Source organism: Poromitra crassiceps (genome assembly GCF_964638095.1).
Source record: "Poromitra crassiceps genome assembly, chromosome: 11".
Classification (NCBI taxonomy): domain Eukaryota; kingdom Metazoa; phylum Chordata; class Actinopteri; order Beryciformes; family Melamphaidae; genus Poromitra; species Poromitra crassiceps.
Window position 1 is genome coordinate 48,240,116 of NC_139643.1, and position 16,343 is coordinate 48,256,458.

The 16,343-nt window shown below is 43.4% G+C and overlaps 2 protein-coding genes across 2 annotated transcripts; one reads left to right on the forward strand and one right to left on the reverse strand.

Annotated features, from left to right (window-relative positions):
- Positions 1 to 1,986: 1,986 nt before the first annotated feature.
- stpg1 (sperm-tail PG-rich repeat containing 1) lies at positions 1,987 to 5,527 on the reverse strand (the record flags this gene model as incomplete). Its single annotated transcript, XM_083646069.1, has 8 exons — positions 1,987 to 2,060; positions 3,500 to 3,690; positions 3,876 to 4,044; positions 4,168 to 4,227; positions 4,388 to 4,577; positions 5,090 to 5,188; positions 5,288 to 5,415; positions 5,497 to 5,527. The coding sequence occupies 8 exons, from the start codon at positions 5,525 to 5,527 to the stop codon at positions 1,987 to 1,989; spliced, it is 942 nt and encodes a 313-aa protein (XP_083502195.1).
- A 311-nt stretch (positions 5,528 to 5,838) lies between these two features.
- meaf6 (MYST/Esa1-associated factor 6) lies at positions 5,839 to 11,833 on the forward strand (the record flags this gene model as incomplete). The annotated part of the gene is made up of 7 exons (XM_083646422.1): positions 5,839 to 5,928; positions 7,259 to 7,374; positions 8,532 to 8,619; positions 8,730 to 8,775; positions 8,904 to 9,093; positions 10,882 to 10,915; positions 11,503 to 11,833. The coding sequence occupies 7 exons, from the start codon at positions 5,839 to 5,841 to the stop codon at positions 11,515 to 11,517; spliced, it is 579 nt and encodes a 192-aa protein (XP_083502548.1). The 3' UTR covers positions 11,518 to 11,833.
- Positions 11,834 to 16,343: the final 4,510 nt, after the last annotated feature.

Genomic DNA, 16,343 nt, shown 5'->3' on the forward strand with positions numbered 1-16,343 from the left:
TAATAAAAATGAGTTTCTCGCTGTAAAAACCCCCCCAAGCACACAATGAGTTTGGGTTTTATAGGGCGAGTATGCATCATTGGAGAGCGTGTTATTGAAGTCAGGGTCTGGATATATCTACAGCTGCTCCAGTGTGGGAGTGAAGTCTGCAGTTGCTGCGGTCTGGGCAGAGGGGGAACATTTACCACGTGCACGGGCAGACATCTCCAACGGATTTCTCTCAGATGACGCTGCCGTTTGACTGGATCGCATCCTCTCCTCTTGCAGATGCAAATAAACACAAAAAGGTGTAAATAATAACTTTATGGCGCCATCTTTTGTGTGTGTGTGTGTGTGTGTGTGTGTGTGAGTGCGTGTGTGTGTGCGCGTGTGTTTTTAATTCAGATGTTTCCATCTGTGCAGAATCTCGACGTGAAGTTAACTTCCATGTTAGCAGCTGCATCTGGTGAACACAAAACGATCCCAAATCAGTGTTTGAAAGCTTTCCAGAGCTAAAAAAGAATACATAAAAAATGTCTAAAGGTACAGAATAGGAAGATAAACTTCAGTGGTTCTCAAACTTCTTTACGTCAAGGACCCCTAATCTGACACAAATTAGATCACAGACCCCCCCCCCCCCCACACACACACACACACACACACACACACACACACACACACACACACACACACAGACACACACACACACTTTATAAGGTTTTGTCCCAGGGTCCCCCCATCAGTTTTTTTTTCTTTGATGTTTTATTACAGAAAATGTATGAAAAACCCATGACCAAAATGTACATTCTGTCATTGTGTTACTTATGGATGGAATTATAGTGAAAATAAAAGATTTCCCCTTTTTGCTGGGGACCCCCTGAAACCCCCTCAAGGAACGCCGGGGGTCCTGGGACCCCACTTTGAGAACCACTGCTCTAGTTCACCGGGGTTATGGAGCAGATAAAGGGAGTGGCTAATGTGTCCATTTGTCTTTTGGGTTGAACTCCATCTGTGCCCCATTCCCACCCACCCAGTCAGTCAGTCAGTCAGTCAGTCAGCCAGTCAGTCAGTGAGTCAGTCAGCCAGTCAGTCAGTGAGTCAGTCAGTCAGTCAGTCAGTCAGTCAGTCAGTCAGCCAGTCAGTCAGTGAGTCAGTCAGTCAGTCAGTCAGTCAGTCAGTCAGTCAGTCAGTCAGTCAGTCAGCCAGTCAGTCAGTCAGCCAGTCAGTCAGTCAGTCAGCCAGTCAGTCAGTCAGTCAGTCAGTCAGTCAGTCAGTCAGTCAGTCAGTCAGTCAGTCAGCCAGTCAGTCAGTCAGCCAGCCAGTCAGTCAGTGAGTCAGCCAGTCAGTCAGTCAGTCAGCCAGTCAGTCAGTCAGTCAGTCAGCCAGTCAGTCAGTCAGCCAGCCAGCCAGCCAGCCAGTCAGTCAGTCAGTCAGTCAGTCAGTCAGTCAGTCACATTGCTCACATACAGAGTCACACACCCCACCCCTCTACTTGTCCCCTAGCAGTTGGCACAGTCGTGTCATCTCAGCCTCTCAGCTGTTATGGTGGCAAAGCACTGACAGGACCAGCAGTTGTTAGGGATATAGTAACAACAGTAACTGCTATAGCATCTCTAGGTTCGAGGACAAAACTTTACCAGAATGAAAATGAATAGCATTTTGATTGTTGGTGTTCCCTGCACCGGTGTTATGTGTTAAGATTTGATTAATATTACAAATTACCCTGACAGCCTTCTATCACATTGGTCAGTTAGGCTATATAGAGAGAATAATAACTGGACAAATTGAATTTGAACTCTTCTCTTCTATCACAAAAAGGATGTGACCTAACATCATTAACTCATACACAACATCCACCCCCACAGATACAACCTTGCATCGATACTGTGTGTGTGTGTGTGTGTGTGTGTGTGTGTGTGTGTGTGTGTGTGTTGTGTGTACACGTACGTCCGTCCACACTTACAGGACACGTACACATGAGCTGCAGTGGGAGCTTCCTCGAGTGCTTCATGCAGGGATCCAGATCTTGGAGTCATTGTAAAAGAAGGACTGCTTTGATAACATATGTGGCTCATAGAAACCTGAAAAGAGCAAGAAACAGTTGGACTTGATACCTTCTTCAATTCAAGGACTTTCCAGGCCCAACTCCCTCAAATTCAAGGACCCAACGACTCGTTTGAGACTCGGATCAAAGGTTCATTACTGTTACAACACTGAGAACTAGGAGGCTTTACTGAAGCTTACGACACAGACAAACAGAGAGAGGCTTGAATGTGTGAAGACTTGTAAACTGTGCTGTGTTATAGTGATGGCAGACTGTGATCTCCTGCCTTCTAATTTATATAAATCCAAGTTCTTTCAATGATCCACGTCTATTCCCGTCTATTTTCAAAAACTTTCAAGGCCTTGAGCTTTATTTCTCAAATTCACAAACGTTCCAAGGATGTCAAGGATCTGTGGGAACCCTGCATACCAGGCCCAACACTGAACTCTCGTTACGCTGTGCAATCATGCCATGGGGACACTTTAAAGGGGTATACCACACAAATTAAGATTTATGTTATTCTCATGCCAGAGGACAGTTTAATCAGCATTTCTGACCATCTATCTCCCACAGCTCAGCTATCCAAGAGTTTAACCTTATGAGTGATGAGGCACCGACCTCATGGACTTGAGAGCAATTTTGAGTTCTGAACCTTTCCATCGAGTCGAGCCCTGTAGTACACTTACCAGATCCACGAAAACAACATGTACTCAAAATCCTCCTGAATACACTCACAGTTGCTCCACATTTTCCAGTTAATTAACTGTGGAGCGCTGTCATGGGATGACACAATTTAGAAGGCAGGACAAACTCTCCTCTCTTGCTTCAGGCTATAAAAGATGTGGGGTATTACCATTTTAATGTCCCACAGCTTTGTCCAAGAGGAGAGCAATCCGCCCTCTGATACTCTTTTACACTGTTAGATGTCTGCAATCTGTGATGCTCAGTGCATTTCATTCCAGGATTTACTTTGTGATGAATTATATATATATATATATATATATATATATATATATATATATATATATATATATATATATATATATATATATATATATATATATATATATACTGTATATATACTGTCTATATATATATATACATATTTCCTCATCCTGCCAATGCCTTGTCTACTTCTACCGACTACTAGAATGACTTTCAGCAACTCCCAGACAGCAGGCCTGGACTTATGGGGATATAAATATAGTAACAAGCCAACTAGTCTGTGAACATTGGAAAGTATCTCTGATCACAGCCACGTTCCAAAATGCAACATGCATTATGGTCTAGTGAGGCTACACTCATGGAGATATTGCTCGCTCTGCCTCTTCTACTATAGCTTTCTCCATCATTGTTGAACGTTGTTGCAAAATGGTCAGAAAGAAGCCCTCGCTCGCTCACTACCAGAAATCACCAACAGCTGTTTTTTTTACAGCACTAACGTGTTTAGGGTGAATGTATCCTTTAAGGCGGTACCTGGGCCGGGCCCCCCTTGGCCCCGCGGGTCTTGGGGTATCCGTTGCGTCCTGGATACAAACGCAGCAGTGGACACGGGGTGCGTAGAGGGGCCGTCATAATTCACTATGTCATACTGCCCCGGGCCTGGGAAGGGAGGGTCCTTCGGAACAACCACAGGAGGGGTGGAGATTGCCAGATAAGGTCTCCTCCTTGGGAACAAAGTTGAGAGGACGTAGGTTTTTAGGTCAGTGGTGGAAAAAACAACTGGGTAACAGCTTATCCAAAGATCATTCAATATTATCGTTTATTGTCTTTCAGTGGATACATGATTGATTTCAGCCATATCACCCAGCCGAACACAAAAAGGGTCAGTTAGTATTGTGGGTTTTCTCACAGCAGGATGGTCCTCTTCACCGGAGCAGGGACCTGATGGGGGCTGTAGGCTCCTGGGCCCGGCACACATTTGTCCCACGGAGCGGGGAACCTTGGTGTTTTGGATTTGAAGGGGGACATGGCTACCAGGGGTCCTTTCTGGATCAAGTTGTCGTTCACCTCATACTGGCCTTAATAATAGATAACGTCATATTCAAAATAAAAGAAGAGATTAATGGAAGAGCGACATTAATAAAGAAATATTCAAATTTCAAATATATTCAGCGTGAATTACCAGTGAGAAAGATAATTACATGGTGATGGCATGATTTTGTTTGGGCCAAAACAGCTGCGTCCAGTTTTTGACAGAAAAGCTGACGAACGCCGAGGGTTTTTCTGACTTCCACCAAAACAGACCTATAAAGACAGAAGAAAATCAACAAGTACATAAAAAAAACAACAGGGCACAGAACAGAACACACATTCAAGAGATACATCCTGAAAGAACAGTGTCACTGAAAAGTGACTGCACACTTGCACACACGTCATATTGATTTGGAGCTGGTGTTTTGTCCTTGGGACCATCTCGCTGCACAGCCACAGGTAGTTTGAAGACCCTGGACACGCCCCTGCCAAAGCTACAGGTGTTTATGAAGGAGGCCTGCAGGTTGTATGCATTTGGTCCTGGGATACCTTTCTGCCGGTGACGGGGAACTCTGGCAGCCTAGTGACGAGGAAGAGAATGACAAAGACAGTTATTTCAGCACTAGGGGTGTCACCATACAACTCAGTTCACGATACGATACGATACACGATATTGGGTTCACGATAACGATACGATATTTTAACAATATGTTTTTGCGATCGATTTGTAAGTTGAGGGGGCATCCTCGATCCTCCACGCTAATTTGAGTCATTTCACCATTTTCATCCTCCGTGTGTCTGTAACGTCCCTCGTCTGTTCAAACAAAGCAATGAAAAGGAGAGCGAGCATGCAATCAGAGGCAGATCAGTGCCACCATGTTCAGCTTCTTTTTCTCGCGATATGAGATTTCAGCTCAACGATACATATTGTCACGTTTTGATATCGCGATATATCGTGGGACGATATATTGTGACATCCCTATTCAGCACAGAACATGAGCACTTGGCATTGACAATTATCGGTTGTAATTTTAGGGCAATCCAGAAAATCCAAATGGGACATGCCGTCGGTTAACAACCTGTCCACCTGACCTGGGATGCAAAGCTTCCAGTGCCTTTCTTGGAGAAAGAGGGGCTGCTGACCTCAGCGTTGGCGATAGTGCCGTAGCTGCCTGGCCCTGGGTTTTCATTCTGAAACAAACGCATATCATCATGTTTATGTTGCATACTGTCTTTTTGCAGTGATTTTAGATTAGATGAAGCAGTGGATTCACATGATGTCCTCCCTACCAGACAGACTTGTGAGAGGAACCTCTTAGTTTGGGATGAAAAGCCCTTCTTCTCTTCATTGCTTATCACCACTGTTTGGTATGTTGTTGGTATTGAAGATGTAACACTATAACCTGGAACCTTACAGGCTGGATACAAGTTGAAAGTAATCATGAGTCGTAATATTTTAGCTGAAAATGAAAATTCATTCTCACAGTAGTTAGACTCACTGTCATTCAGTCCTTGGTGTATTTCCCCCATGATTCAGTAGTAGGAATCTGATATGCAGAAAGTTCTTGACAGCTAACTGCAAAAGCTAAGCCTTTTAGACTACTGTAATAGCCACTACTGTAAAATGTTGAGGCTAAAAAAACACAAGACTGGTCGGGGAAAGAGCCTCGCCAAATTGCTATGGCAACATAAACAGTGATTTGACCTGAACTCTTGAAAGGGAGGGCATATCTGGCGATACTGTTGTCCTTTAGCGCCACCCGTCGGTGAAATGGTAATACGGCTGGTGCTGTTTTCAACCAACCCGCCAGTGTTTTGTTTTAGCATTAGCTCGATCCATCATGGCGATGCATGCGAAAGCGACGCCACCACAGATCCCCGACACCCGCCGGGAACTCGCCGAGCTGGTGAAGAGGAAACAAGAACTCGCTGTGAGTTAAAGTTGAAACTCATTTCTTTATGAATGTGAAGCGGCGTTAAGTGAAGTGCCATACACACTCGTAGATATTGCTTGATAACGGGCACACCACTAGGCCTCACTGACTGCTAAGCTAATGTTACCGTTTGCTAACGTTGGTTAGCTCTTGGTTTGTTTCTGCACGCTTCTTTGCGGTAGGGCTACTTGCTAATGCTAACTTGGTAACGTTAGCTAGACTACAAAGAGGCTAACGCTAGATGATTTTTTTTGAATAATTAACTATTTTAGCCAGCCACATTTACCACGTACAGGACACTCACCACCACTCACTACTAACTTTTTAATCTTCACAGATAACTGAGCTTTTTGCGCTCATGGGCCATTGCTGTAGCATTTTAAACGATTATGTTAGCTAGCTAACATATTAGCCACCCTCCATCTTCTTCTTCTTTGCGTTTTTTTTGGCGGTGGCCAACTTTTTGGTGCATACCGCCACCTACCGTCAGTCACCCCCAGCTTACCAAACTTCATAACCTTCATAAACCAAATGTCTAAACTAGATATACAAGAACAATGCATTGTCTCACACATCATGTAGAAACAAATAACAGAGACTTTTGTAATGAAATAAGTTATCTTCATCTGCGGTGGACAGGAACATAGTTAATATGTAGTAGTAGTAGTAGTAGTACTAGTAATAATAATTACCTTCCTGTGTCTAACTGCTCCCTGCACACATGGGACCTCTTTCTCTCTCTTACCCTGAAATCAATCGGGATTAGTCTGACAGCCTTCCTGCACATCTGTCTCGGTATCCACGCACTGTATGTGCTCATACTCATAATGCTTTGATTCATACAGTGGCAGATTTGGCTCTTCTTAACATGTTAAAGCTCTTTAAGTTTCAACATTTTTAAACTCACTAACGGCCTATGCGAGTCCGTCCTACTCAGAATCCAAATCCATTAGATTTCCATCTGCCAGGTGTTGAAGAATCTCAAATAAAGCAGGAACGTTAAATCTCAGTCTGAAATTGGAACATTTTGACTTCCTATAACTTTGCATTTGATGTCAAAGTAACTTATCGTGTAAATACTGTAGCTCTGCTAACAAATGTCTTTCAGACATGCTATAGCTGCAATGGCCTCCAGATTATATTATGTTTGGTTTAAAATTTGACTTGTTGGGGATCAACTTCACTCTTGATTGGTTGTCAGATTCTTTGAAGATACAATTTGAAAATATGTCTTCATTGGAAAAACACTTGAATCATATGGCATGATGCATCCATTTAAAAAGGCAGACAGATAAGTTATTTAAATCTGATTTCTTCAATATCCTAGGAGACATTGGTAAACTTGGAAAGACAAATATATGCATTCGAAGGCAGCTACCTAGAAGACACCCAGATGTATGGCAACATCATCAGAGGATGGGACAGATACCTCACCAACCAAAAGTAAGCATCAGACATGTCATTTCTGGACTACTGTGTTTGTTTGTTTTTGTGTATGTAAGAGAGGGGATCACCAGGGTCAATTGAAAATGTTTAGAGTGGATATTGAAAGAACTATTCTTGTGTTAATTGTATAAAATGTATCATTATGCCCTGTTTATCCTTGTAGTGGAAACCAGACCCCCCCCCCCCTTTTTTTTTAGCTTTGTTATGAGCTGGAAAACAACACAAACATAGCTGGAAGGCATTCAGGTTTTTAACCTGGGCCTCAGCTGCGGCTGCTATGAAACAGCTCTTGAGCTGAACTTGTATAAGAATAGTACTACCATGTATAGTTTCATTTGAACTAACGTTGGGGTGGGAGGGGAGGGTTCAGCACACCACTCGGGTGGGAGGGTGGGAGGGATTGTATTTCTCTTTTCTTTTTTCTTTTCTTTTCTGTTTTTTCTTAGTCCTACAATGAGGACCACCTGACTCTGTCATTTAACTATTCATTGCCTTTTTCCTTGTGTGAAAAAAAAAATGATAACAAAAAAATGTTTTTAGGACACAGAAATGATCCGACATAGTTATTGGAAATGCAATGGAATTGTACATCCGGGGCCGTTTCACTGCATCCTCCTTAGCATGTCACCTGACAACTCTCTCTCTCGTAACGGGACAAGCCCGTCTTTTATTGTCACACGAACACCACAATACATGCATGCGGCCACAACACACTCATGCTGACGGTGGCCGGTGAAAAGTGTCCTCTGCATTTAACCCATCCAGGCCAGCAGTGGTCGCTTTCTTGTACAGCGCCCGGGGACCAACTTCGGATGTTGTCGCCACTGGTCCGATGACGATCTGATCTTCTGCATGTTTTTAGTGGGGGGGTTATATACGGAGGAGCCCCCTGGGGGAGCACGGGGAGAACATGCAAACTCCACACAGAGAGAAAGGCCCTTACGACGAGATACCCCACCTGGGCAGTAGGCACTGAAGATATGGGGGGGAGCACAACCACAGCGCCCACAGTGTCCCAGGCGAGAATCGAACTCAGGACCTTCTGACTGTGAGGCGACAGCTCTACCACTGAGCCACCAGCCACCACTCAGCCATATCAGTGGTATATCTGCAATATAAACGGACTGTATTTTCTTGTCGTTCTGTTCTAACAGGAACTCCAACAGTAAGACTGATAGAAGAAATAGGAAATTCAAGGAAGCAGAGCGCTTGTTCAGCAAGTCGTCAGTCACATCAGTTGCAGTGAGTGTCTCTCTTGCTGGCCTTTAAAACATATATTTTGGGTATTCCCTTGCTAACAAAGCAAAAATGCAACCGCTAATCCAATTGCCATCTCTCTTTTTAACGGACAGGCGGTATGTGCGCTTGGCGGGATACCTGACCACATGAATGAAAAGCGTGAGTTCCTTTGATATTTCCCCCTAAAGGAGCAGCATGATCACACCGATCCTCTCTCATAACTCCTTGGTGACAGTGTGTGACTCTCGCGTGATGCCGAGTGTGTTGCTGTGCTTCGGGCTCCTCAGGTGAGGCGGGCAGCGGCACGGAGAGCGACGCCTCTCCGGACCTCCAGAACCAAGAGAACGAGCCCAGCCAGGAGGACACGGAGGACGCCGACGGGGCGCTGCAGGACCTGAAGCCTCAGAAGGCGGCCTCCTCCTCCTCGGGCAGCCATCACAGCAGCCACAAGAAGAGGAAGAACAAAAATAGACACAGGTACGACTGCAAAGACGCACGCCTGCCAGGCCGGTTTGTGCCGTTTTCACTCTGTGCTGCTTGTTTCCGTCAGATTGCGCCAAGAGCAGGGGGTTTTCAAAGTCTGAGACTGTGGGCCTCCCCCAAGACGAAGCCTGGAAAAAGGAGCCTCCCTCCCTCGCTCAATTCCTGGATGCCTATTGGATCATGATTGTTATTTGATCCCATAGACACTTAGCGATTGATCCAAGAAAGCCTGATGTTGCTGTTTGACATACTTTAGAGTTTAGACTACACCAAATACATTAAAAAGAAGTCTGTCTGAAGGCATTTATTTGGTTCTGACTTTGGGAAAGTGGGAAAAACTGTCAAATTCCCCTAAAGTGCTGTATCTCTGAACTATCTCTTTAACCAAATCACACACATTTAGGCTATTATATATGTGATCTCCTTTTAATGATGAATGTAATATATTGTCACTTCCATTCACTGAGCCTCCCCTGAAACTGCTTGGAGCCCCCCTGGGGAGGCCCGCCTCCCACTTTGAAAAACCTCCGCGCTAGAGAATTAACATCTAATCGGAGGATTCTTTGTGGTGCTGTATTTCTGTCACACACAGTGTCGCAGTCATACTTTAGTTAGCAACGCTGGTTTTTTTGGGTCAATGTAGTTGGATTGGCTGTCCAAACGTCTGGTTTGTATTAGGGCCAGCTGCCAGACATAAACGGATGAAATGTATGAAATTCGTATGATTTGTGGCTCTCGGTTCTTTGTCCGATTGGAATGTGAAATGGGGTGTAAGAAAGACCACAAATCCACAGAATATGTTATAGTAAGGTCATCAAAAGGGAATCGCAAAAATTGGAAATGGGGAAATATACAGAAGAGCAAGTTGTAAGTGCAAGTAGCTGTACATTGGTTAACATCAATGTATTAATCCCAACCTGTTTTTCCTCTACTGATAGATAAGATACATTATTCATCCCCTTGGTGAAATTCTAACCACACAATACCACACCAGTGCTCTCACTCTCTCGGGAGTCTGGACTGCAGTAACGTGTAGCAGCCAGCAGGGCTCAGCCTCGGGCCGGTGAACTAACCTACTGCTGCTCTCTTCCTTCCCCTAATGCTGCCCCCCCCCCAGCCCTTCTGCCATGTTTGATTATGACTTTGAGTAAGTCTGAATTTTACTTCCTGCTCCTGTCGGTGTTTACATCCTGTCTGTCGGTGTTTACATCCTGTCTGTCGGTGTTTACATCCTGTCTGTCGGTGTTTACATCCTGTCTGTCGGTGTTTACATCCTGCCTGCCGTAAACCCCATCATCCTCACTTCCCCCCTGTTTTTCCTGCTCGCTGTCTGCTTCTGTTGACCTAGAGTCTGTGAGTTTAAGCCTGCTACTTATTCAGTCATCATACTGCATGTCCACTTGTGCACTTCAGTCTTTAATCATGCTTTTTTTTTTTATGCGCATCAGCATCTAACTCTCCTAGTCTCCATTAGATAATTAATTATCAATATTATTGGGTAGTTTTTTTGTTTGTTTTTACCCATTTCAAACGTGTATATGTCTATATATATATATATATATATGCGTTTGCCTCAATGAGAGATGGGGAGGCTACAGGTTTGAGTACAAACAAGAACAAACAGTTGGTTATTGTTCTTTATTGGCTGGTTTCTTTGAGCTTCTGTCCCTGTAACGGTACAGTACCGGTGTTGCTTAAATTTCACCATGGTTCCGAATCCTGTCCGAAGCGTCTCTATAGGCTGCCGATGTCTAACGTAGGCTCACTGTGTTTTTGCTGCAGGTTCGACATGAAGGTCAACAAGAAACCAAGAGCTGTAAGTTGAACTCTGTAACACTCTGCTTATAAAGTGAAAACATGTGATGATTCTGCTTCACTCAAGCATAATATGATTAGTTAAAGAACAGCGGAACAACGCCACGGTTTGTTCAATTGTTGTCACACACAAAAAAACGTTGGAAAATGTAATTTGATAATACTAATTGATAGGATCTGCTGGTAAATTCGACAGGTATATAATGCTCCAAAACAGCTCAAATTTGAACAGATCGGCCCATTTATGGCCCCGGGGCAAGTAGTGTTACTTCACAAACAAAATAGTGATGCCTCTTCTTCACTATGTTCCAAAATTGCACAGACAACAGAAATTGTGGTAATGTCTGGATCATGACATGCATCCATAAAAAAAAAAGGTGCGCTAACGTAATAAAACATGACAGAACGTTCATTGTTGTTGATTGTGAAACAGTACAACTTGCCTGCCATGTTGCTTATGCTCGCTCTCTCTCTGTGTCTCTCTGTGTCTCTCTCTCTCGGGCAGTGTTTACCTCCTAAACACTGTGTTGGGTGTCTTTATTTGACTGTAATCCTGTCCCCCCCCCTGTTCTTCTCCCCCTCCCACAGGACTATTCGACTTAATGAAGAGGCCTGGAAGACGTGGAAAGACAGGCTTCTGGACTTTGTGAACTTTATATTCCTTTTATTGGTCGTCATATTTCTGCCTGTACTGTGTATATTCCTTGAGACATTCCCCCCATCTGTCACCTGCCTTTTTATGGTTTTGACCTACACATGAAACCATATGGTTTTTGCATGTTACTCGAGGCGCCAATCCAGGGTAACTTACAGTAACACACCATCTTGTAAAGTGTATAAAAAAAGACTCAATATTTATTGTGATTCTTGTGTTTCCCACTGTAAGAAAGTTTTGTTTAAGAGTTGTTTTTGTTGAGTTTTTTTTTTTTCCTTTTTTTACGTCATAGTAGTGTATAGAGGATTATAGCTCCTGATTGCCCCAGCTTCTTTTTATGTTATGGCTTCTTTCGCATACAATTTTAATAAAAGACCCAAGAACGTGAATGTGTTTTTGGTAGTTTATTCCTCCTCGTTGTGTTAGTCAAGGGATAATTAGACGACGTAAATCATTGTTTCCCTCCCATGTCTGACTAATTGGTGACTTCAATCTTTGTTGTGTCTTGTATGTGTGGTTGCAGACAGATACACATGAGAAAGCTCCGATGAAACGTTACAGATGACACATTCTTGGCTCGACTCCTGATCTACTCTTATTCAATTTCCTCTGCATTTTTCCTGATCTATGGTCAAAATTAGATAATTGACTTGGATTGTGTTTAGAGTCCGAATGTGATCGGACGAGTGGTTTATGTAGAATTTGTTGTTGCATTCTCTTGTGACTGTTCTCACCGGTCTCACTTTCTTTTATGGGAATGGTAACGACTTGAGTAAACAGGAGTAGCTTGGAGGAGCACGGGCTGATGATGGCCATGTGCTGTTTACACAACGCTGCCTGCCTTTTGTCACTCATAACCTTGCATTCCATACCATAATCTAAACATTCACTAGATCCTAAATTTATCTCTGTTGAATTTGTTGGTGAGTGAAATGTTCGTGAAGACCTAGACATAAGTTCTTTATATAGGTCCTACAACATGAAGTCACGATGCAATATCAGAGTTTTTCACTAGGCTGCGCCAAAACTTAGTTTATTTAAAGCAATGACATAATTCATATTTTACATCTTCAGGTTCCATCTACATATGTATTCATTTGAGTGGGAGGTGTATTATGAGTTAGAGAGGCTTAATTTAATCCTACAAATCTCTTAGCTAATTAGATTTGTTTTTATATATATATTGTGTTGTGTAGTAATAACAAGGAATTCTGTTATACGCTACCAATGAATATGAATAATGCAAGCAATTCACAAGTATATGCTAACAAAAGGATGACTGATAGGCCCAATGCAGTGTTACATTAAAACCATAGACTGGGTGCTAAGTGATTTTATAATCTTAATTGGTTAAACTGCATTGTTAATAGACTACTACCAATCATGATAAAATGAAGAGTTTCAGAATGAAGAGGGCCGGGGGTTTGTTTGGAAGAAGCAATAGATACATTTATTTATGTAATAATAATTATGATGCTCTCATCCAATAGTAGCTTCTAGTGTAGTTTCTTAAAATATCAGTCGGGTTACCTCGTAGATTTAAAAACCTGGTGATATGTTTCAGTGAGCCCATGTTTCAAAATAAGATATTAAAGTGCTTAACTGGGTCTTTGGGTGAAAAATAGCTTTATAAGCACTAACTGTAATTCAACACTTGAAGTACTTCACTATAGTAGCCTAGTAGTGGCTGCAGCCGAGCAGAAAGTGCAGCTGCTGACACAAACAGACATGATGGAGAGACTGACTGGGGAAGAGTCCGTCCCTGGAATGCATTCCTCGGTTTCACGCTGCTACCGCCACCCCATCTGAGAGTCACATTTCATCTGCAACGGGCGACACAATTACTGCCTTTTTTCTCTCTTTTTCATCCCCCCATCCCTCTCACTGTCTAACACAGTGGTTCTCAAATGGGGGTCCGGGGACCCCCAGGGGTCCGTGGCACTTTGCAAGGGTGTCCGCGAAAAGTTTTCAGGGAAATAAAAATAAAAACCTTTTTGTTGTTGTTGCAAAAGCTTCATAGTTCAACGGAAATATTTTATGCTTTAGATCTAAAATGGTTCATGGATTACGTTCTAATCTAACAAACCTATCAATTTAAAAGTCAAACACGTTACCGTGGAAACAATTAAGCTTAGCCCAAAATCACAAATCAGAATGAGGGGGTCCCCGGTATATTTTCTATCTTGTAAGGGGTCCTTGGCTGAAAAACATTTGAGAACCTCTGCTCCAACACATCACACTGGGGGATAGTTTGTATAGTTAAGCTCTTCTCTCCCTGTCAAGTAGTGTCATCATCACCTTTTATTATTATTATTATTATTTTTACCTGAGGCGGTGACTCATAATTGATGATTGTAAATTGCACATCAACACAGGGTTCAAGACGTGCTGCACATTTTTCTCTCTGTCTGCTCGCCACAGACTGTCTCTGTCTTACAGCAGTATGTTCTCGTCCCCTCCCTGTCTCCTCCCCACGTCTGCTGCAGCCATCCAGCAGCAGCTGAGGGGGATGCGGTCGGGGACTAGAGGTTGCATCTCAGTCCATGACTCATCTCGTAAGTCATAGGTTTAAAATGCACTCAGGACACACGTAATGTGATCTGGCTGGAAAAAAAACTTTTTTCTGCTCACACCAGATAGCATTCCACTCCTTTAACCTTTGGGGCGTGTGAGTAACGAGGCATGAATGTGTAGGCTATAGGTGTTAGCAGCAAATCTTTATTTCATTTTCCCGTCACCGCGGGAAATTAGCAGAAAAAGGCCTTATGGAGGAGCTGTTGGTGGAACAACATTCCTGAAGTTGAACTCAAATGACACATCTATATAGTATTTCTCAGTTGTAAATAGTGTTATATTCCCAAGCAGCGGTAAAGCAAATTGTAGCCTAGAGCTTTAAAGAACCATGCGTGTGACTTGGAGGTTGCTGGTTTGAGTCCCTAGGTTGGCGACAAGAAGAAAACCTCGATGGGGAAACAAGGGAAACTCAAATCGACAAATACTGCAGAGTGCCCTTGAGCAAGGCACGCAGCTGCTCCAGCGGAGCGGCTCACTGTGCCTTCAGCTCCCAGATCTGAACGAGTAGCGTCATTCATGTGAAACGGTGTGATGTTGCTGAAAAACCACCATGTGTGTCCAGTCAACTTGACTGGGGGTCAATATAGGTTAAAGTTCCAGGCTCTCTCTTCAAGCAAAAAAACAAAAACAACACATTTCATGGCTAGTTGAAAGGAGCATAATCAAAACAACTCATATTTCATGTACTACTTCCTGATGTAGGCCAGAGCATGTCTGAAATGAGTTGTTTTTTTAATATCCTCTTTTGAATCCACCGTGAAATCAAAGTGTTTTCTGTTGCTGTGATGCTTGAAGAGCAAAAACTGGGTGGAACTGCTTCCCTTTCAGTCAAAGCAGCAACCGCAAACAATGACCTTTCCACAAATGCCTCCACACACCAGAACCCAAGAAGACAGATCCTCTCATCTCTGTCCTCTCGTCTCTGTCCTCTCTGTCCTCTTGTCTGTCCTCTCGTCTTTGATTTGAAGACTGAAAAAGAAACAGAACAGCACGACTGGCGAATGGCCCAAATTCCCCTCATGTAGCTATAAGCACTGAAGAGAGCCTAGGTGAAGTCACTAAAACAGTGATGTCCAAACCTTTTTGAAATGGGGGCCAGATTATCTAGCTCACTTTCTGAGGCGGATAAATACCATCGTCTACTCGCTCAATTCCCCAGCCTCACCCAGCCCACGTTCTCGGAGCCCACAGTAAAGCACGGGGTGGAGCATCACATCGCCACGGAGGGCCGGCCCGTCTACGTTAACCCCGCTAAGCTGGCTGTCGCCAAGGCGGAGTTTGCACAGATGGAGCGAATGGGCATCATTCGCCGCTCGGACAGTCCCTGGGCATCCCCGCTGCACATCGTCGCCAAGGCAGGTGGCGGGTGGCGCCCGTGCGGTGATTACCGCCGCCTTAACGACGCGACCACGGCTGACCGCTACCCGGTACCCCATATTCAGGACTTTTCTGGGTAACACTTTACAATAACGTACACAAATCCTATAGTAGTTACTGATAAACTAACCATTAACTAATCGCCTTGGTTGGTTCTTGGCTCTACCAAGTAACAGGCTGGTTAGCTCAGATGGTAGAGAACCAGACTTACAATTTAACAATCTTGGGGTTCAGAGTTCGAAACTCACCTGGAGGGAGTGTTTATTTGATAAGGATATCTTTCACTTTATATTAGGGTGCGAAAAGAGTAACTAATGGACAGGTAATGATTCAGTATTCATAAACTTCTGAGTATGATGCACCACTTTACAATAGGGTACACAAAAAGATTAACTAATTATTAACTAATGATTAACTAATACATTCACGCACTGACATTTTGGAATCATTAAGTAATGATTAACTACTCTATTCACGAGCTGAAATTTAGTAATCATTAGGTACTGATTAACTACTCTACTCAGGAAATTAGATACTAATCATTAACTAATGACTACCTACTCATTAACTATGATTAACTAGTGATAAACTAATGCCAAATTTTTCATTAGCGAATGATTAACTGGCGATTAGTTAATGGTTAGTTTATCAGTAACTACTATAGGATTTGTGTACATTATTGTAAAGTGTTACCCTTTTCTGCACATCTGTCGGGTAGCCGTGTTTTTTCTAAAGTGGACCTGGTGCGCGGATATCATCAGGTGCCCGTGCGTGCCCCGGACATCGCCAAGACAGCGGTGATCACGCCGTTCGGGCTGTTTGA